This window comes from Mesocricetus auratus, unplaced genomic scaffold (genome assembly GCF_017639785.1).
Source record: "Mesocricetus auratus isolate SY011 unplaced genomic scaffold, BCM_Maur_2.0 Super-Scaffold_100006, whole genome shotgun sequence".
Taxonomy (NCBI): domain Eukaryota; kingdom Metazoa; phylum Chordata; class Mammalia; order Rodentia; family Cricetidae; genus Mesocricetus; species Mesocricetus auratus.
The window spans coordinates 23,814,600-23,836,893 of NW_024429190.1; the positions used below are offsets into that span (position 1 = coordinate 23,814,600).

Sequence of the window (22,294 nt, forward strand, 5' to 3'; positions counted from 1 at the left end):
ACAATGCAGAAGATTGTTTGGGAGACAGTAAAGAATGGTATTGTGCCTTGATTTGTGCTCCTGCCAAACTATCTGTGATTGTCTGGAAGAAAATGGCCCCCAAAGGGAGTGGAACTATTAGGAGTAGGTGTGATCTTGTTGGAGGAAGTGTGATACTGAGAGGGTGGGCTTTGATGTCTCCTTTGCTCAAGGTACTCCCAGTTTGGCAGAGTTTATTTCTTGTTGCCTGAGGATGAAGATGTAGAGCTCTCAGCTTGTCAGTCAGCTGTATGCGTCTGCATACTGCATCTGCTTCCATAAACAATGATTCACCGATGAGAGTTGACATTGTTATCTCTGTATGCTGGGACTGTGGGTGATTTTCTCTGTACTTTTCTTTTGTGTTTGAGTTGTGTGTGTGTGTGTGTGTGTGTGTGTGTGTGTGTGTGTGTGTGTGTACAGGTTTGGGCTTTGGTAGTTACCATCTATATGAAAAATACTTTTTCTATAATTAATTCTTTCTTGTATAGGCACAGCCTTCTTTATCAGCAATAGGGTTATGCAGTAGAGATTTCTGGACGGGTCTTTTGCCCTAGAACTCCCACTATTTCTTGTTGCGGCACCTTTCTTGGAGGCCCATGGGTTTAGTTAATCTAAAGGATGCTTAAGTCCTGTGAGTCCAAGTCATTAAGATGGCCAAACAAACGCAACTAGCAGATAAACAGAAAACCAAAACCAAACAAACAAAATCTCCCACGTATAGCAACAAACGAGAGGAAAAATAACTGGGCTTGCTGTGTGCAGGCAGCACTGACAGCCACATCCACGGCACTGAGCAGCACCTGGTGTGCTTGAAAGGGACAACCTGTCATCTACACAGCAGAGCTCCGTACCAACTGAGTGACACCCAGCTAGGTGTGATGAATATTGTTTCCCATGTGGCCTAAAATCTATTTCAGACTGAGATTTATTTTAAATTCAAATGAAAGGCACTGGATTTTAATTATTCACCAGAAAAGTGACTTTAAATAAAAGACATTGAAATGTTTGACTGAGTGTAAAGAATCCTATTGTGCCTGTCACAGTTGTCTGCCTATGAGCCCCTCTGAGGGTTGTGTATAAGGGGGTATTCAGGTGTGTATAGAGACTTGGTTGCTTCCTAAGAAATACATTAAAAAAAAAAACCAAAGACAACAGCATCAGATTAACTAGCCCAGACTGGCCTTGAACTTGCTGTACTTTCCTTCCTGTGTGCTGGGATTGCAGGTATGCATGACTACTTCTGATAAAAGAGTGCCTGCATTAGGTCTGAAAATCTGACATCCCAAAAGTCAACTAGCTGAGGAGACAGGTTGCCTGCTGGCACTCTATCACCTCGGTATGGTGGGTGCTTTCATCCTGGAGAGTAGGGAGATAAAACACATAAGAACACAGCTCCATCACAGGCATAGTGTAGATTTGGGCAACAAGGATGCAGCACTTGGGCCACATTTCCCAAGCCTCTTTATACTGAAAGGAATCAGGGCTATGATCTCATATGGAAAAGCCTGGTATAAGGCTATACCTCTAACTGCAGGACACACTCACTTTGGCCTGACCAACTTTTCCTCACTGATCACCTTTGGCAAGGTCACGGCCAACAAGAATAACCCACAACAAATGCAAATTGACTTTACTCTTCCACGTATTTTTTAAGAACCACACTCCCAGACTCATTCACCCGTGCTTTATTACAAATTTCCGAATCCGGACAGGAGCTCTTGCACCTCGGTTTAGGATCCCAGTGATAGTCGGATGACACGGAAGTTTATGCCTACCCTCACAAATCAGAAAGTGCCACTAAAGTGTGAGCTAGGACTGGTGTCTGTGGAAACGATTCTGCTTCCAGCTGAGCAATGTTTCCTTCTCCCAACCAAGGTCTCTCTGTTCTGAACTTGCCGGTGGTGTATAGCAGGTATCTCTCTGTCCATCAGGCAGAGCGGCAGCAAGCAGGAGAAATTCACGAGGAAGGACATGCCGGCTGCAGGATTCACGCACTTTCAGTGCACCAGGAAGTCAACCCCAACCCAACAGTAACCTTATTTAGGAGAAAAATCTAGAGTACTCATTTGTTTAAAAAAATATCTCCGACTGTGGTGGAAGGATCTATATACAATTTACTGTATACAAAATACATCTTTCTTTGTGTTTAGCACACTTCACATATGGAAGTAAGTTAGGTACCCAGCTATGACATCCTAATAGCTGGCTCCAAGGTAAATGTATCCGGGAAAACAAGCCCCTCATATGTTTTAGTGTCTAAATAGAAATTCAGTGTAAAAAAAGTTAAAAACCAAGCAGGAGAGTCATTCTTGAATAGCAATGGGCACATGGGTTATAACCATGGCTGTTCATTGCTGTCAAAGTGCTACCCTAAGACCACTGGTGCCATGACGTCAGTGCCTGCCTGAGTCTCCATGTTTTATTCCTTCTCGACTTGAAAGTTCTAGAAGACTCAAAAACTATCCAAAGTCTGGGATCCTTTCCACTTTGACTGTCTTGATGCTGCAATGGAAATCAAACATAATTTTAGTAACTGGCTTTGAGTTAGAAAAGAAAGCAAGAATTCAGAATCCTGAAATGGCTCTGTCAGGAGCCCAAGAACCACAGAAAACAAACGCATTCAAGAGGCATGCTGCTGGTCTTGTGAGCATCATCTCAGCATTAGTTTAGAGCTTACTTTCTGACATAGACTAAGAAAATATATGTTCACAGAAGTGTTCTTTGTAAGATAATGGGTTTGCACATATAAAAATTTCTCAATTCCATAGTCCTCTATGTACATATGAATATCTAGCAGCTTATTATTTTTACTACATTAAAAGTACCTAATTTTATACTTTATGAATCCAGACATAATCACAGTGTATGTGTGTATATCTACACGCACACATTATCTAGTCACATAGTATAACTGGATTCTATGTAATTAAAAACATGTTATACAATCTATATACTTATCTAGATTTTCCACATAATAGGTTAGAATCACCTGTGTTTCTAAAAACTAAAAACAACAGTGCTATAAATTCATTTTTATGAAAGTGTTACACTTACCTCAAGCAATTTCAACTTCAGTTGTCAGTAACGAGATGGGCTAAAAACAAAAACCAAACAAAGAAGCTGTAACACTCTGGACCAGGCTGCAGGTGGTCCCATCACCTCTGCTCAGAAGCAGGAGAGGAATACAGGCTAAAGGCCAGAAAGTTTACCAAGGAAAAGACTGGCAGATAAAGCGGGGCATTCTAAGATCTGTCTGTACTGCATTTGAAAGGATGACGAGGGTGAGGAGAGACAAACTAAGACACATTCTATGGTTAAAAGGTGATGGTCACTAGAAACATGTGTGTGGTAAGAGTTACTAGGGACAGCAAACACCCGATGACAGCAGATGACTCTTGGCCACAGATGGCTTCCTGAAGCTTGACTCTAGGATCAGAAACCAGGGTAAGTTCTGCAAGAGTCTTGCTGGACTCAGTATGTATGAGCCCAGTTGTGTATGTGCCCGGTAAGTAGCTTTCTGATTACCAACCAGTACTAACCCCACCATCCCCTCACACTTCTTCAAGACCGGGACCTTGACCCCTATGAAGAATTTGTGCCAGGGGAGGTAGGAGAATGCCATCTGGAGGGTGTGAGTTCCAAGTTGGGCACACTCAGTTCATCACACAGCGGAAGAGCCTCCAGGCACCTTCTGTAAGACCAGCACAGATGGAGGAAGTGCAAGCGGGGACACTGTAGCCACACTTCCCTGTGATAAAGTGTGCTTTTCCTTTGGGTAGGAGAAATGCAGCAGGTGGGCTCTTCCCACTTCTTCCAAAGCATCTGCAAGCACACTGCACCAAGAATACCTTTTACAGCTCAATAACAGGGCCTATGTTTGAAGGCATATTTCATAGAAACAGCACAGTATATTGTCCCCATTGTGGTTTGTCAGCATTAGATGGGAAAACATCCAGCAGGATGTAGTGGCTAATGCCAACAATCTAGCTCCTGGGAAACTGCTGCAGGAGCATTGCCAGTCCGGGCTACAAAACTGGAACCTGTACAGAAAGGCTACAAATTATGCCAGCTTCCTGTGATGGCAACCTGATGGGACTTAGAATCACCATGGAAACCCACCTCTGGACAGGCCTGTGATGGATTTTCTAGATTAGGTTAGTTGAGGTGGTAAGACCCACCCTAAATGTGGGTGGCACCTTTCTACAGGCCAGGGGTCCTGAACTAAATAAAAAGGAGAAAGCAAGCCAAACACTAGCATTCACTCTGTCTTCTTCCTCCCCATGGATCCAATGTGACCAGCAGCCTCTGTCCTTACCACCATGACTGACTGTACCTCGCAGCTGTGAGACAAACCCTTCCTTCTGTAAGTTACTTGTGCCAGAAAGCTTGTTACAGAAAATGTACTTCCCCAGAGGAAAATGCCTCTTTTCGGTGCCGACTGTGTAGGAGGCAGAATTAGCCCTGTGAAGAACATCTCAGGCTTCAGTGCTAACAGGAAAGCCCATTGCTTTTTTCTATAGGCAAAAGCATGTGACCCACCACAGGCCATAAGATAGACTAACTAGAGATTGTGAGTGTCTGTGTATGTGTGTTGAATAGCAAAGATTAAGGGGGACTATATCAGATTTGTTTATGAAATTGAGTATGCCACTAACAATATGCTTTTTGTTTATGAAGACTTTTCCCTGCCCATCTTCCCATGAGGTAGTAGCTTTGTCAAACTGACCCTCACTTGGTTAAGTGTCAGTGAATGCCTTGACTGTAAGAACCTTCATGAAGCACTGGCCATTTTTCAGTCACATGTGTCTTTGTCCTGGTGGCAGGCAGCATGTCAATGCTTGGGAATCACATTGCCAAGTCCATGGGAAGGGAGCAAGCATCCAGGCTTATGTGTATAGGTCCTCTAGGGGTCTTCCCTGTAATCCATGGCTCTGTGGGTGTGGTGAGGGCAGGCTGAGTGGCTCTGGCTCAGCTCGTAGGTTAGTGAGGCCCCTTTGTTTATTATGTGTGACTCACCTTTAGACGTCATCAGAATCGTCCATGTAAAAAGAGCATCCACGCTATCATGAACTACAAACTCTTAAGTAGGGGATTGCACTATTTTAAGAGTGAACTTTGACCTCGAAGTTTCCAGGCAAGTAGAGTTCTCACTGGCACCTTTTACAGGGGTGGAAACTGGGTCTTAAGGATGTCATTAGCATTCCATGATGACACAGTGAAACAGCGAAGACTCACTCCAATCTAGACCCCAGAGTCTAACAGAGACTTGGGGTCTCGTTGAGGCTAAAATGACTGTGTCCATAGGGTTTCTGAAGTCTCATCCTTTCATCTTCAAAAAATAAACAGGTCTTCTAATCTGTGTCCTCCTCCTTGCCCAGAAGAACAGGTTACTCAGGAGCCCCACCAGGTCCCCACAGGACAATGCCACTCAAGAAAGAGGTTAGGTCTTGGTCTAAGCATCACTGAGAAAGCGGCTTCTGTGACACAGCAAGGACCCCGAAGTCTTTGGGACTTAACATTATTTAAAAAATTAGGACAAAGCAAACAACACCTTCAACCTGTCTTGTCAACCATCCCACGGAATGCAGAAAGTTCAAAGGAATCTAGACTGCCTGTAGAGAATGGAGGAACGACTTCAGGCACTAACACAGTCCTAGCTTCACCTCTCACAGGAGCGTGGAATACTGTGTCCTTCTCAAAGACAAACCTTCAAAGATATACCAAAAGCAGAATCATCACAAAATCACTCCAAAACATCAGGTATTTAACACTGCTGGGGTGTTCCATCTGTTTTGAATTTCAGCATTCACGGCCCCAGATGAACTGTTCATTGGATGGCATCTGTTTTTCCTGTACTCTATTGCAGTCACTTCCTTCTCCTTTGCAGTAAGTCAGATCCAAGCTGCAGCCGTGAACTGTGAAGTCTGGAGACCCACTGGCCCAGAGAACCAAGTGCTTACCTTGGAGGCAGTGTGCCTGTGGGACTGCGTGGGGCTCAGTTATTTCATCAGTATTTTTTTTTTTTTGGTTTTACGAGACAGGGTTTCTCTGTATTGTTTTGGAGGCTGTTGGCACAGCCCAACCTCGAACTCACAGTGATCCGCCTGCCTCTGCCTCCCGAGTGCTGGGATTAAAGGCGTGCGCCACCACTGCCCGGCCATCATTATGTTTAAAGAGGACATCTGGCCCTCTGTTACAAAGGCTCAGGCCAGGCATGGCAGGTGTGTCCAAACTTTGACCCTCAGTGCCCCAGGTTAGCTAAGAAGGCAACCCGATACAAAACTGTAAAGCTACTAAAAGTGTGATGAGATTTGTTTTGTTTTCATTTTGTAACCTTTGTAACTTGTGTGATTTTTGAGACGGTTTGTCTGTGTAACCCTGGCTGTCCTGGAACTCACTCTGTAGACTAGGCTGCCCTGGACTCAGAGATCCGCCTGGCTCTGCCTCCCGAGGGCTGGGATTAAAGGCATATGCTACCACTGCTCGGCAGATTTGTGTGATTCTTGGCTGTGAACTTTGTGACTGAGGATCATGTCAGTATCAAAAGCTGGACACGCTGGTGCTGCTGACTTTGACATCACTTCTAAATGGCAAAGTGTCCACAGCGGCATAGGAGTACCAAGAGGCTCCTGGTTCACAGAGACAATCTGGCAAGCTGAGCCTGCTCTTCCTACTGGAAACACTGTATGCCTACCAGAGCATTTACGCCCATGCTCCTTGCACTGCACGTTTGCACTCTCTTCTAAGATGGGCTTGTCGCCAGCTGCAGGGCAGTCAGCTGATGGCCCTTCCATTAGAGCCCCCATGGCACAGGTTTTTGCCACACTACTCCACGTAAGGCCTCTGCCTTCCTAGATGGATCAAATTCCACAGCTGAGGGAGGTGAGGTACGACGGCTACATCTGGCCCATGAGGGTGACTTCTAACAAGCCACACTTGCTTCAGAGCTCCCCGCTGCTGAGTTGAGGCTTCACCAGGTCCTTCTAGACTTCTGCTCCTTCCTTTCACAGTTATGGATCCTTGTAAACATTTTCACCCCAAATTCCATCTCAGCATCTCTGTTTTTAGACTCGGCCTGCCACACTCTCCCACCCAAACATGCCTCTCTCCAGCACCTTCCTAGCAGCCTCAATGGATTGTCCTGCTTGAGAGGAGGCATGTGGTGATGTCATGACCAGGCCAGTACCAGAAGTCAATTCTACACACTCAGCAAGTCCTCAGAGAACTGATGGCGGGTGTCATCGGTTGTAAAGCTCACCTCTGGCCTGGGAAATCTCAGGTAAGAAATGTGAGACTCCCCCCAAGTTCTCCATGCTGGGAAGAAGGAGGTCGGTACACAGTGCAGGTCAGCCATAGCACTGTCTCTGGGCTCTGGACCAAACTTGGCAAATTGAGACTTGGTAAACTGAGAGTTGTCTTGAAGCAACCTCACAACACAGCATTCTAGCATCCAAGTTCAGCACATTATCAGAAAAATAGATGCCCATCCCCCACTTCTGATTCTTACTGACCCTCTTATCAGAAAAATAGATGCCCATCCCCCACTTCTGATTCTTACTGACCCTCCTTTCTATCATCACCACTTCAGCTATGGCTTGAACATCTGAACAGCTCCAAAGTCATAAATAGAGATTCTGATCACCTGGATGAGGGTATCGTGAAGCTGGGGTGGAGGGACCACTTCGGGGAACTCATTAAGGCATGAAATTCACAGACCACCACAATGTGAAGACACAGTGAAGAGAGGAGATGTCATCTATGAGAAATCTGCCCTTACCAGAAATTGAATCTGGGGGGTACCTTGATTGCCCATTCCCTCACCAATAGAACCATGAGAAAGAAATTTCTGTTCTTTATAAGCCACACTGCTTATAGTGTTTTGCTAGAGAAGCCAGACATTAAAATGATACCTCTCCCCACATATGACAAATTGAAACAAGAGGTTCTTATTTTAAGCTTTTAGAATGTTCCAAGTTGTAAGTTGGAGAAAAAAACCCAACCTTTTTATCCTTCTAAAAGGATAAAATTTTCTAGTTTTCTTGTTCTGTTCCTCTTGATACCAGCATTGACTGGACATCTGCTATTTCTAGGCAACATTGCTGAAGATAAGGATGCCCCTGACTAGAAGGGAAAGTAAGTCCTCTGTGGCTGCATCTGGTAAGGAGTTCACACTGGCGACTTCCTCAATGTGGTATCCGTTCTTTTAAGGGGAAACGTCCCACATGGAGCATGAGGCTTCTATGACAGGGGGGTTGATTCCCTGTGCATCAATGTTTGACTCACTCCTTTGCAACTGGGGTGAAGGTAACACTGGCTGACCAGTGGCTTGGAGTCAACTATGTAAACATGGGAGGACCATAGAAAGACTGCCCCTAGTGGACATGTCTGCCTGAGATTTTAGAGGGGTGCAGCACAATTCACTTGGCAGGTAATACTCAGAGTTATCTGGGGGAATCCAGACCCACAGGAAACTCCAGGGAACACAAAAGTGCAAGGATTTTGGAGAAAAAGTAAGGAAAGAATGGAGGGAGGAAGAGAGGTAGAGAAGGTCTTAAAATCACTATTTCATGATTTGGGACAGAGGAGGGCTGGGAAAGTAAGTGCATGCATGTAACCTATCAGGAGCTAGAGTCACTCAGCATTTTAAGATGTCACTCAACTTAGAGGCTACCCCGTTGCTGAGGGATGTAGAAAATCGGCATCGGGGAACGCCGTGCAGAACACGACTACGGCTAGCCAGTGACAGTGACAGGGCATGCAGAGAGAAATGAAGGGCATCGAGAGCATGCAGAAGACTCAGGTCAGGTCTAGCAGAGACAAGAAGGCTCACCACAGGCTAGGCATGCACTTCAGGCTTTCTTTTACCTTGTCATAACAGGATTGTGAACACCATATAAATGATCTTTATGATAACCATTACTACCGTTTTCCAAACTGTAACAAAAATAAATACACCAGAAACACCAAGTTACCTCTAGGATGAAGTATTTACATTATAGACCACAAAGATGACGTAAAGGCTACAAAATGTGTGTCACAGATTGTCAAGTCTGCAAAGAAGGTTTGAGGATGTGTTACACTTAGGTCTTCCTTCTTTCAAAACCACAGATGGAAACTGTGGCTTTATAGAGCAATGCTTCTAATATATAAAATATTCATCCACTCAACAAGCAATCTGTAAGCACCTTCTATGCACCAGCCCTTTTTCTAAAAGGTGTCATGATTCACCTTTACCCGGACTTATCTATTGTTCTTATGTCATATAATTAATTTAACTAAAGGTCTGCGATGTAGAAACCTCCCCCATCCCATCTGTGAAGAAAGTTTTTTTTAAACAAAGGCTTACTTTTTCATGGGTACAGTTTCAACACTATAAAATATAAAAAAAGGGGGAGACAGGATTATTTACTTGTTTTATCACTATTAAGGACATGCTCTACCCCCCTCCCCGCCCCACAGTGTTTTCCCTGAGATGTGTGCTGACAGTTCAGATTCCAGAGATGATGAGAGAAGATGAGAAGTAAAGAAAGGAAGCATGCGTGTTCAGCAGACACAGAGCAATGGCAGGCAACAGAGCCGGGGAAAAGTAGTAACAACAGTTATCATAAAGTGTAATGCCATGTTCCCGAGACAGGCGAGCTGAAACAGAAGAACACCGGTTAAGAAAGCTGAGATTAAAGAAGAAGAAAAATGACAGAATCATAAGACTGGTTATAAGCAAACCAGAACAAGGCCACCACCACCACCACCACAAACAACAAAACCAACGGAAAAGGGACAATCTAGCATTTAGGCAGCAGTCAAGTTTGTTCCCACGAGAACTGGTCTTTGGTGGCTCTCCAAGGACAGTGCTGCATAGAAATGCCTGGCCCCCCAGAAACCCCACACTCACTCATCATATACGTCCTCTGAATCCATCCTGCGATAGTACTTGGCCAGCTTGACAGCGATGATTATAGCAGGAAGCAAGAGTACCGTGGCTTTTCCTATGCCGAACCAGAACAAATTCTGGGGATTAAAACAACAACAATCAGGAGACTTAAATGCCTGGGGATAGATAATAGGAAAGATTTGCTAGGGGAGAAGTCTTTTTGCAATATCTAAAGTTTTTATTTTGTTCTCAAAATCGATTGTGAACCTAGCAGGCACCAGCCACCACAGAGAGGGCAGCACGCTATTGTGACAGAGTTAATCTCTCTGAAGGATAAGCAGATCCTAGGATGGTGTTTATTTTGTAAAAAGAGGAACAGAAACATCTGGTGGTGAAACTAAGGTTCAGTCTAATACAGTCAAAAAGCATCTAATCACACACTACCTTGTATATCTTTGTAAGACTGGCTGTCTAACTAAGACAGCTGCCAGCCACCAGGCTCAAGTTCAAGTGCCTTCCATATAGTTCAATGTAAATATGGCTAGCTGACTTTTCTGTTTTTTTTTTTCACATCTGAATAGTTAAGATATTGGAATCTTCATCCCATAACAGTATAGCCAAGACGACATAAGTGACCTTCGGCATATACTAGCGTTCCCCAAAATGTACCGTCTTTAACCCCTGCAGCAGACAGACCACAGACTAAATTTAAGCATGCTTTCTCAAAAAGAAATGTTGACATAAAAATTATTGCCAATATTTATAAATCAGATCTCACACCTAATCCTGGACGATGCCTTCTTGAAAATGGCAGTGGGGGGTGGGGGAGTGGGAACTAGAGAAGGCCCCGCTAAAACTAAAGATATATGAAAGAGCCACAAGAAAACCTAATATTCTGTCATTCAAACTTACATTTAAAAAAATGGAAAGAGTTTGAATGGAAGTGCCGTGCATGGGTAAATGAAGCTACTCTAAAAACCCCTAAGTTAGTAATGTGGGCTGGTCAGAGAGTATCCTGAGACCTCCAACACAGTACCGGTAATTGCCATTGCTGTTGGGTACAAACCAGACTCAATCATTATCACTGCAGACACCACATACTCTGGTTAGAGGACATAGAGAAATCAGGCTGGAACTGGACTAGAATTTAACCTTCACAGTGCCAAAAGAGGCTGTGGCTCCTGTGTGCAGCGCTATCTGCTGACAGGGGAGATGTACCCATAGGTGCAGTACAGTGACAAGTCTGTGACGGGGTAACCAACCTATTATTTCTAGCTGCATTTGAAGCCTGCTCCACAAAAGATAATTCATATCTAGTACTGGAACCTTTGTCAAAACCTGTGCCTGGGAGTTTGTAGGACCTTATGAGGAAGCTACTGCTGTAGCTGTGCTAAAATGACATGATATGCTCATAAAATTACCTTCCAAATAATTACATTTATGCTCACTGGTTGGTGCCACTGTCAGTTTTGGTGAGAGAGCCTCTTTTTGCAGTGAACAACGGCAACTAAAGATGGTTATAATTGCTCGAAATCACAATATGACTTTTGAATGACCCTAAATGCTTCATCTATATCACCCCTACCAACGCTCACGAAACATCGGAAGGTGTATAAAGATTGGAAGAGTTCATGGTGTCGGGTGCTATGGAATACTGCTTTCCATGCATGACATGGCTGTGGCAGTCTTGAACAAAAAGCAGTTGTGGTTCCTTGCACAGGACCTGCACAAGGTTGGGCCCATCACCATCTTGCCATAGAGAGGGTAGGGATTACAAAGCCCACGCCTCCCTGGGAATGTATATGCAGGTAAAAAGATTCTTTGGTGGTATACCACTGGTAACGCTACCCTCACTCCTTTAACCCATATCCCTGTAAATAACCCTAATGAAAACCATTAGATCAAAAGAAACTCGTTATGAAAAAGAAGGTAGCCAGGTGGCACATGCCCTCTGATCCCAGCATTCAGGAGGCAGAGGCAGAGACAGATGAACTTCTGTGAGTTTGAGGCCAGCCTGGTCTACAAAGTGAGTTCCAGTACAGGCTCCAAAGTCACACAGAGAAACCCTGTCTCAAAAAAGCAAACCGAACCATAAATAAATGAAAGCTAAGGAAGGTGATCAGAGCGATGGGTAAGGCACAAAGGAAGTTAACAGTGGCACCTCTCTGGCCTCTAATCTTCAGAAAAGGAATAGTGTTGTCATAAAGCTGTGAAACTCTCAGAACAAGGTTGAAAATGTAGACCACTCCTAATAACACAATATGGGGGCGGGAGAGAGAACATACTTATTTAATTCTCTTTTTGAAGGATGAAGTTCTTACCAGAGGGTCAGCACCATAGCCACACAGAACACCATTAACGGCAGAGTCCATTGCAGTGGCCAAGGGCTTGCAGGATGTCATCTTCTCTGTGATCTGTGGGATGGACAACCAGGCAAATATTCACTGAGCCAGCCTCCCAAAACTTTATGCCGTAAGATGTGACCCCTAGCTGGACTGACAAGAGCATCTAGAGGTGTGTATCACAGGAGTGTCCTGGAAGCCAGGGAACTGAGAGCTTAAGAGCACTGAGGAGTTCTACAGCTAGTGCAACTCCATACGTTTATAGGGGACACTTAGTCCCCTTGAGCTACAGTTCCCGTTCTTTGCTGTCTGGAATATGAAGACCCATCCTGCAGAACTGCTCTGGGAATGGAGACGTGCCCAGCCTAGTGCTGCACTGTTCTGTTGTCTGGCAAAGGAGTAGGCACCAAATGAAGAAGCCATATAGCAAAGGTGAGCCAAGAGGTGAGGGAACCATGGAGGGGTGTTCTCCCTCATGGGAAGGCTGCCCCACATAGGTCCTGGTTCCCCTTATCCAAATCCTCTTGAAGCAGGCAAGTATAAAGAAATCTTGGCATTACAGGACTCCACTTGACTTGAGTTATACACTTTGTCTTTTCCTAACCATGAACTTAGCCACCTGAGACCCCCCCCCACTGCACCAAACTGAGCTGCACACACACCCTACCCCAAACACCAATGTGTTGGACCATAACAGCCTTTCTGTAAACTCTGTGTTCATTCAAAAATGTTCTGGAACATACCCCGGGATTTGAAGGAGTGGTGGAGAAATGTGATCAGACTTGGGGCGTGTGCACAATACAGCAAACTGTGTTCTGAGTGAACATCTAGGGAAAACCCCTACTTCTTACACCTCTGCATACTTGGGCATGTATATGATTAGAGTCAGACACACCATGGGCAAGGACTTGTGAAATGAATGAAGACCTTAAGCTTTCAGTTAAAACAACAACCACCCCCTCCCTGCCCCCAGCAACTAACTCTGCGCTCCGGACTCCATACAAGGAAGCCTTAACCAGTAACCAGCTCAACTTGAGCACCTTACCTCAGACAGCCTGCTGCTTCCTTGCAGCATGTTTTGTATTCTCACTGTACCTTTGAATCAAAGCCCAGCTATTTTGCTGTTCACTTCCTCAGTTCCTCATACAAGATGTGGAGGAGTTGGAACATCAGGTTCAGACAGACGCTTTCATTATTTCCAACTAAAATCACTGGATTCTAATATTCTTCAGATTTTATACTAGAAGATGACTCTCGGGAAAGGCGGTACCCTTTATGTTAATAAAAGACAAAGCTACTTACGGCGTACGAGACCCACTTCAGGTAACGCTCAAAGTAGCCTATTATTGTTCCTCCATACTTCATCGTTTCCTAGAAAGAAATCAAAGATTGAGACCATTATTAAAACAAGTAGAGTATAGCTACTTCCTGGAATGCTCACACACCACTTTATCTACACCCTTGCTTAAGAAGAGAAAACTTACTTCAATAACGATGGAAGAAACATTATTGATGAGGAAATTCTGAGCAGACTCCAAAGACACAATGATCTTGTTCACTTTCTCCTGGAAAATACAATAATTGGAAGAGGAACCAGGGACTTAATTAGACAATTTGCAAATCAGTTAGAGTCCTGGGGAGGTGGGACTGATTCCAGGATCCTCATTCCCTTTGCTCAAAATCTTCAGGCCCTGGATGCCCCTCTGTAAAATGGAGTGATACTGTCAAATAACCCTAGCAATCTGCTTGGGTACATCGGTATCTAGTACAACATGCCTTCTATGTCACTAACTGACATACAACACTGTGTGTGCTAGTAATAACAAAACCGAGGGTATGTGCATGTTTGTTATAGACATTAAAAACTACCCCTCCCCAAATATTTTCTTCCTTTCTTTTCTTTATTGGCAGTGGGGATAGAGCCCATGGCCTGTGTTTTCAGGACAAGATTCTACCACCAAGCTAAATCCCAATGCCTTCTACTCAGTATATAACTGTTTGAACCCATCCACAGACACAGAACTCTTGTTAATGGACAGTCAGGTCTCTAGTGATTTGTCCTATAGCCTATAACATCAAGACCTGGCTCAGCCCTCTGAGGACGGGAGGAGGAGATGAGCTCAGTGGGGACACCCTTTGCTTCTATATCCCCAACGGGGTCTTGATGGGAATCATTGGCTGCTTGCAAATTCACATGGCTGCCAAGCTCCCTTCAGAGGAGACAACTGACTTTCTTCGAGGAGGCCCAGCTAGTTAGTTTTTTCCCTCTAAAAGTCTCTAAAGCTGAAATTTGTTGCACTAAGCCCCAATCACTGAAAACCCAAGTAACAGCTTGCTACAAACGGGGAAAAGGTTCTTTCTGCAATGAGGTCTGGGGGAACACGGCCGGGCAGGTGCATCAGAACAGAGTTCTGTCTGTCTCATATCCCAGGGGCTAACATGCAACTGCAGGTTTCATCCTGGATGTGCAGAGGGAGCCAGAAAAGACCATGAGCTCACCAGTGCGTCTCCAGATCCCCTTAGCATGGGGCACACATGTATGACATAGGTTTGGGATCAGGGACACAGGCATTGCCCGGAGCAGAGCAAACCTACTGCTCTTTACTGGGACTGTGTCACAATACTTGGCTCACTGAAGAAAGTAGAAACACCTCCCCCCTTTTTAACTGTGGGGTTCACACCCCAAAGCTCTTATGAGCGGTTCTTCCAGTTCAGCAATGACACTTCTTTCTGATGAATCTGCTGCAGTTCTGTGTACAAGATGAACACAGCACAGCCCCGTTACTCAGTTGCTGTTCCAGGGCACGTCATCTTGTGGAGGAGTGATGAACCTTTCAAGGTGACTGGTGCCTTCCCTGGCATAACTTGCCATGTTTTGTAGGATGGTATATGATCAGCCATCTAATCTAGGAGTTTTGAATCTGGGATTCAATTAGCCGGTTTTGTTGTTTTGGTTTTTTTGAGACAGGGTTTCTCTGTGTAGCCTTGACCATCCTGGAACTTGCTTTGTAAACTAGGCTGGCCTCGAACTCTGAGATCTGCCTACCTCTGCTTCTGGAGTGGTGTGATTAAAGGCATGTACCACCATCACCTGCCTCAATTACCTTTTGTGGCAGAGAAGGGAGAGGTTTACTGAATGTGTAAAGATTTTTCTGATCGTTGCCCCCTAAATAATGCAAGGCAGCAGCTAGTTGCATCATGTTTCTATTGCATCAAGTGTTGTAAGTAATCTAGAGACGGTTTTGGTAGACCAGAAGGTATATCTGTGTTAGGCGGTACACCAGAAGGTATATCTGTGTTAGGCGGTACACCAGAAGGTATATCTGTGTTAGGCACACATACTGTGCAACTGATGTAAGGGACTTGAGTATTCATGGGGTGTCTTGGAAGCCATCCCCCCCCCACACACTGAGGCAGAACTGTACTTCTCTAGCTCATGATGATGACAATTGTTGTGGTCAAGTGGCTTGTTTCAGCTGATAGTATGTAAGACAAGCGGCTGTGTTCTGAGCACTGGCTTTAAGGCAACTGGTTTTCTTGCTCATGTCCTAAGCATGTGTCATTCTGTTATTGTTTGACAGCTGAAATGATCCCCCTCAAAGTCACAAACAGAATATCTGCTGGGGTGTCACCCTACAGTGGATTGAGTGAGAATGGCCTCCGTAGGTTCATATTTTTGAACACGTGGTCTCTAGCTGATGGAACAGTTTGCGAAGGATTAGGAGGTAGGGATTTGTTGGAGGAAATGTGTCACTGGTGGTGGGAGGGTTAAAAATCCCATGCCAAGCTGGGTGTTGGTGGCACACTCCTTTAATCCCAGCACTTGGGAGGCAGAGGCAGGCGGATCTGTGAGTTCGAGGCCAGCCTGGTCTACAGAGCGAGTTCCAGGACAGCCTCCAAAACAATACAGAGAAACCCTGTCTCAAAAAACCAAAAAAAAAAAAAGCCCATGCCATTGCCCAGTTATTGCTCTCTCTCTCTGTCCTCCCTCCCCTTGCCTTCCGCCCCCCCTCTCTCCCTCTCTCCTTCTGCATGCTTGTGGATCAGATGTAAGCTTTCATTCACTGCTCCAATACCATGCCTGTCCACTGCCATTCTCCCTGCCAGCTTTGACAAGGGTCTCCTCTTCCAGGCTGAGTCTTTTAGAGGGTGGGGGAGTAGAAAAGCCTGTGGCCTGCCTAGCAGTGATGGTAAGCATGTGTGGTTAAGTGCTGAGACTACCAGTGATAGGTAGCACCAGTTTTACAAAAGTATCCATGCTGAAGCTCACCTCCTACATAGCAAGACCCAGACTTGAAACTTGCATCGAGAGAAGCTCTTGGGAAAAGGGAAGCCATAGGAAAACCATCTGTGGTACTCAAAAATACTCTGAACACCTCCTTTTAACTTAAACTACTTATGAAAACCAATACCTCTGGAATTCTAGGTGTGATGTTTAATAACAAAATCTCGTGAAAGAAAATCAAAACCCTTACCGGCAACTTCTCACTCGTGCGCTCAAGTGTCCAGACACTTTGTTTTAAAGTATTCTGGTGGAGAAAAGAAAAAACTTCAAAATTCATATCCAAAGCATCAAGAACACAGGCCATATCTCAGGCCCTCTCCCAACACAAACATCAAATCTGACCAGTGAGTTGCCTGCATTCTAGAAAGTACAACAGACATGAGCAACAACATGGATCTTACACACCACTAGTGGATAATAAAACCAGTAGAAGAAAAGCAAGATCATGTTCAAAAGCTCTAAGGGCAGCATATCACACCCATATCATACAAGGACGAACACCCTCAAAATGGGTTTAGTCAGTGTGAAAAGTGTTATTAAGACAGAGCCTGCCTATCAAGTGTGGTTTACTTGAATGGTTTAGGTTAAGGTGACAAACTCTGTCTGTAAAACGCCATAATAGCTCAGGTTTTAGGAATCATATTATCCTCCTCCTCCTCCTCTTCTTCTTTTGTTTTGTTTTTTAATACAGGGTTTTTCTGTATAGCCTTGGCTGTCCGAGAACTCTCTCTGTATACTAGGTTGGCCTGAACTCACAGAGATTCACCTGCCTCTGCCTCTGCCTCTGCCCCAGAGTGCTGGGATTAAAGGTGTGTGCCACCACCTCCTGCATCATATTCTATTCTATTCTTATGGCCAAGAGTGGCTATATTTGCCACAGTTACAAAGGCTGTATCAAGTGTATTTTTTTTAAAACTGGCAACAGACTGGACTGGGTCAGGCTGTGGTTGATAAGGTTGATAAGGCCTGATTTGCCAGCCCCTGGTTTATATGATAGATCTGGGCACAGGCTGTTCTAGCTCAGAAGAGACCAGGGTGTTATGTCTACTTGAAGAAAAATATAGATGGAAAATGTAAATGACAGCAATAAGTGTGCTTATTATGTTAACAAGCTTGTTCTAGGTTGTGCATAAAGACAAGGAATTGTAAGAATTCAGTGCACAGCAAATCGGAATACAATGGGAGAACCCTGTGGAACTCTAGCAAACCAGAAAGTAAAAAGAAGACAGAGAGACTACCAGAGTAAAAACTAGATCCCGAAGTTTCTATGTCGGAGAGGATGGACTTTTGTACATCTGCAAACCTGAACCCCTGACACAGAGACACACTTTCCACACAGTTCTCCCTTTTAGAGCCACAAACAGGCCCAGGAACAAGCATAACATTGTTTCCCCTGGTTTCCGAGTCCCCAAATTCAGAAGTCATCCATTTCTGTGGATCAAGCGATAGCCATCCCTAAAGTCCCATCATTCTCTCTGCTTTTATTATTTGAAACTTTATTGTTTGATGAGGACAGTGGGAAGTCACTATGTTTTAGAGGGACAAAGAGGGATTTGAAACCAGATCTGTATGATTTCAAACTACAAACTACCTCTGTTACATTAGAAGCAAGGAACAGAAAGTTGGGGGTAGAATAGAAGAGAACGAGAGCAACAGCCATGGAGAGAGCCAACAGAGCTAAAGGAAACAGAAGTACTCACCCTCACCTTCACATATTTCTAAGCAGAGTGTGGAGAAAAAGAATGAGAGAATATGTCACCATGAGTCCAGAGCACACTCACACTGCCTGGGAGATCCACTAGTGGGAATGCAAGCTGTAGCAAGGTGCTGGAGACAGGTGTGGGGCGCGCCTCCCTGCTCACACTCTCAGGGAAGGAACAGAGGGACGCACAGTGGAGGAAGGCATGATTTAAGGTTGAGGTTTGTAAAGCCCAGCTACATATCTGAGGCTGAGTGGTTGGGCGCTCCAACACACAAGTATGTGTCTTCAGGCTATCTGTAAGTTAACTAGATAACTAGGTAGCTAGATTTCACTCAGGCCACCACGAAATGCCACAGGTTGTTGACTATTACCAGTGATTGCTGCAAAGGAATGACTTGTTGATGGTGAATGGTTCTAATATTCTGTACATCTGTGTTCAAGGCCTGTTTCAACTTTCCATCAGGCTACAAGGAAAAGAAGACAAAAGGATCAACACCATCCTTCTGGACCACAAAACATACTCTTTAACCATAAAGGACACCAGAAGATGCTACGTGACCACAGCACCCCCTCTTAGACAATTATGACACGGGTAAGCATCAGGCTGGTTTGGACACAGCATCTAGACAAACTGCTTCAAACTACAGAGCCATGAACTCATCAACATCTCACACTCAAAAGCACTTCCTGTAAACACCAGATGCTGTGGTTTCTTTTTCCTTGCCTTTAAATGATAGTCAGTCAAATTCTCTGTTTTACAGTTGAAAAAAATCAAGGCTCTACTGAAGACTGTTCAAGTTAATTCACACTTAAATGATGGTCAGTATATGAACTATAACAATTCTGTAAGGCAAATATAATTACTGCCTCCATTTTTTACAGATGGGGAAACTAAGGCACAGAGAGGAGTGAAATACTCTGCCTAAGCTACTAGCAGTAGGAAGAGACTGAGTTAGGACTTAAACCTCCTCTGGAGCCCAGCTTCCTCGTCACCATAGTTTGCTATTTCTTAGAGGGGATCAGTCTGGTTGTGCAGAAGGACCCATAGCAGGCAAGTCTATGGGCTATGATGGTGCCTCTGCTCCATCTCATATGCCTACTGGTGATAATGAAAGGCACAACTCGGTTAATACTCCTTCAGACTGCAAGAAAAATATGTGTGCACAAATGTATGTGTACGTCTGCAAGTGTGTTTGTCTGCATGCTGTGTATGCATTTGTGTATGTGTGTATGTCTGTGTGTGTGTGCCCATGCGTGCATCTCTGTGTGTATGAATGTGTATATCTGTGCATATGTATGTGTGCATGTATGCATGCATGTGTACATGGTGTGCATGTGTGTGTGTATTTTAGGTGGAGGTGATGATCTGTGAAAGCCATGCAGAGGTAAAGCTGTTTGGCCTTCTGAACCACAAAGGGACAGCTGCCAATGGGGCCTCTAATGCATTAGTGACGTGCTATGAGACAAGGTTAAGCCATGGTGACAGGGACCTCTTTCTGACTTCCTAAAAAATGATACCTATATTTGCCTTTTCAACTATTATAGCATTGAACAAGACTATTGAACTCACCAACTGGTTTGCCTTTTCTTCCAGAGAAGAGGCAAATGCCAGCAGATCCATTTTGGTAGGAGATTTCTCAGCCTACCAGGGAGGAAAAGAAATAAACATGTTACAGACATGGGCTTTTGAAACAAGAACACCATTGAAAAGTAGCATGTTGAACATGGGACCACAGCCATCAAGCAACAAAATAAGGCTAGAAACTCCTACACAGGTTATACCATTTGCGTTTCTATTTATACATATTATTTTACTCACCCATAAAATATGCTACAAATACACACCATAACATTCATAGATTTTAAAAAATGCTCAGTGAAAGAATCTAGAAGTGGAAGTCACAAAGTGTATGTCACTACTTATATGGATTATACAGAATAGAGCGTAGATGGGTGGCTTCCAGGAATTTGGGACTGGGTAACAACTGCTTATGGGTAAAGTGTTTCCGTGGGTGATGAAAATGTGCTGAACTGCAGGTGGTAACTATAAATATACAAATGACACTAAACTGCTGACCTTTAAAACACTGACCTTTATGCTATGGGAATCCACTATTGTGATAAACAAAAACAAAAGTACAATACTCTAATTTCTCCCCAAAGACCATACATCTTGCTCATACCTCCTTCAAGTACATGGAATAATTGATTGCATCTATCCCAGAATGTGCAAAGTCCTCCAGGTTTTTCTTTCCTGTTTTGTCCAACAATTCAATGTTATCAATATTCACATTCAGGTTTTCCAACTCCTTCTTTATTTTCCCAGTATGCTGTGTGAAACAAAAGCATCCTTTTATCTTCCAAGAAGACCACACACTCAATGTCATCAAGAGGAATGAGACTACACTGGAAAGAGATGCATATATTTCGATTTGAATTACTTTCCTCTTTGCCTCAAAAGTATTCTCTCTGGAGGTAGAATTTAAAGTGAAGTAAGATTGCGTCTCCAACTCTGAAGACCTTGGAGTGAAGAGGTTGCGTTACAAGAAAGGGATACATGAACTCCATCAGAAGACCAGACAGAGGATTCAGTGGAAGTGGAATGTAGAAAAGAAATGATGTCTAAGAGTCCACTCTTGACAAATGGGCCTAAGGACAGAGTAGGCTATTCCAGGTGTAGCAAGCACCTGGGTAGTGGGAAGGCATGTGAGATAGCTTCTGGTAGACAATGATCCTGGGAATGTGGTTGCTGATATTGGGTTGTCCTAACAGCCAATCATTAGTTTCCATAGCATACAGTGCCTGGCTACCATTCCAAACTGTTACATAACATGGTGCATGGAAACTAGCCCATAATATGATAGACAAATGAGTACAATAAATCTGCTTAGGACTTGGTCACAAGATGCTGTTTGGTTTATGGGAATATTTAGGAGACATGCTAGACACAAAATTCATATAAACTTTTCAAACAAAAGGTCTTTACATTGGAAAGCTATAGAGTCATCATGATCATGTTTCCCTTGGTTCCTCAACGACCTTCCATGATGGCAAAGTGAGCAAAGGGCCAGGACCTTCTCCCTTTGTCTTGTTTGAAATCTCTCTACTCATTTTGGAAGCTAAGAAGACCAAAGAAGGCTTCCCAGCAAGGAGGTTGAGGGCACATAAGCTAATTGCTCTCGAGACCTGGCACAGAAACGATTTCTTCAGTTCTGTGTGTTCTCGGATGGCTTTTCCTTGTCATCTCAAGACATGAAAGGGTATGGGTTGGACCACAGCTAAGATGGTCATTCTACTTTTGATTCTATCCTTTCTGCTTCTTGCCACAGGCAGGTAGGGCTCATATAACCCATTCAGGAGTTCTGGGGTGACAGTGCTTAAGTTGTAAGGAATGAGGACAGGGACCAAGCCTGGGACCTGACAGAACAGAGAAATTGGTCTTGAAGGACCAACATCCGTGGGAAGTGAGTAGGCTTTTGCTTGTAGAGCATGGTCACTAGATGAAATTAATGGTTTTCCTGAAAAGTTTCTTATGGGAGACCTCTTTGGAGGTCTTGCATAGTCTATTGGAAAAATTCAATGTGTGGAAAAAGGAAAGACAATTGGTTGGGGGTGAGAAGGTCTTTTGAGATTAATAAATAAAAGCGAACATTGCAAACAGCTTGCAGAATGAGTAGGTCCTAAGAAGGACGAGGGGAGAAGGTCTTAACCCACATCTTGCTCATTTGGTGTTAAGGAAGGCCATTACAGGAACTAAGGGGGACATGGTGGCTAGATAACTTTCCAATGTGAAACACTTTTATTTTAAGAATTTTGTACCCATAGAGATCTACTCGTTATCACATTAAAATGGTGCATTTTATCTTTTTGTGGACTTCATATCAGTCTTAACCAGGAGGAAGAAATGTACTTGTGTCTAATAATAAACAAGGTCAAGTTTATGATTGGTTCTAACAACTCACCTTCTCAATGTTGAAATTCTCGGTGATGTTGAAAACATTATCAAGATGAAAGGTAGCATATACACCCCGACCTCCTTTGCAATCCCTATGAGAAGAAGCAGAGAAAACATG

At 44.0% G+C, this 22,294-nt stretch overlaps 1 protein-coding gene across 8 annotated transcripts in view; it reads right to left on the reverse strand.

The window, feature by feature from the left end:
* Nucleotides 1–1,690: 1,690 nt before the first annotated feature.
* Nucleotides 1,691–22,294, reverse strand: part of Prom1 (prominin 1) — a 103,874-nt gene continuing 83,270 nt past the window's right edge. For 5 of the 8 annotated variants that reach the window (XM_040747044.1, XM_040747045.1, XM_013112534.3 and 2 more), the window contains 13 exons: nt 22,184–22,268; nt 20,405–20,551; nt 19,792–19,863; nt 18,593–18,685; nt 16,710–16,763; nt 13,719–13,799; nt 13,537–13,605; nt 12,214–12,306; nt 9,914–10,029; nt 9,368–9,391; nt 8,887–8,955; nt 3,076–3,115; nt 1,691–2,523 (listed from right to left, as the gene is read on the reverse strand). In XM_040747044.1, coding sequence (XP_040602978.1) covers nt 3,100–3,115; nt 8,887–8,955; nt 9,368–9,391; nt 9,914–10,029; nt 12,214–12,306; nt 13,537–13,605; nt 13,719–13,799; nt 16,710–16,763; nt 18,593–18,685; nt 19,792–19,863; nt 20,405–20,551; nt 22,184–22,268 — 919 coding nt within the window. In that variant the 3' untranslated portion in view covers nt 1,691–2,523; nt 3,076–3,099. Of the gene's footprint in view, nt 2,524–3,075; nt 3,116–8,851; nt 8,956–9,367; nt 9,392–9,913; nt 10,030–12,213; nt 12,307–13,536; nt 13,606–13,718; nt 13,800–16,709; nt 16,764–18,592; nt 18,686–19,791; nt 19,864–20,404; nt 20,552–22,183; nt 22,269–22,294 lie in introns of all 8 variants that reach the window. The other 3 variants (XR_005877738.1, XM_040747047.1, XM_040747048.1) reach the window with 3 other exon arrangements.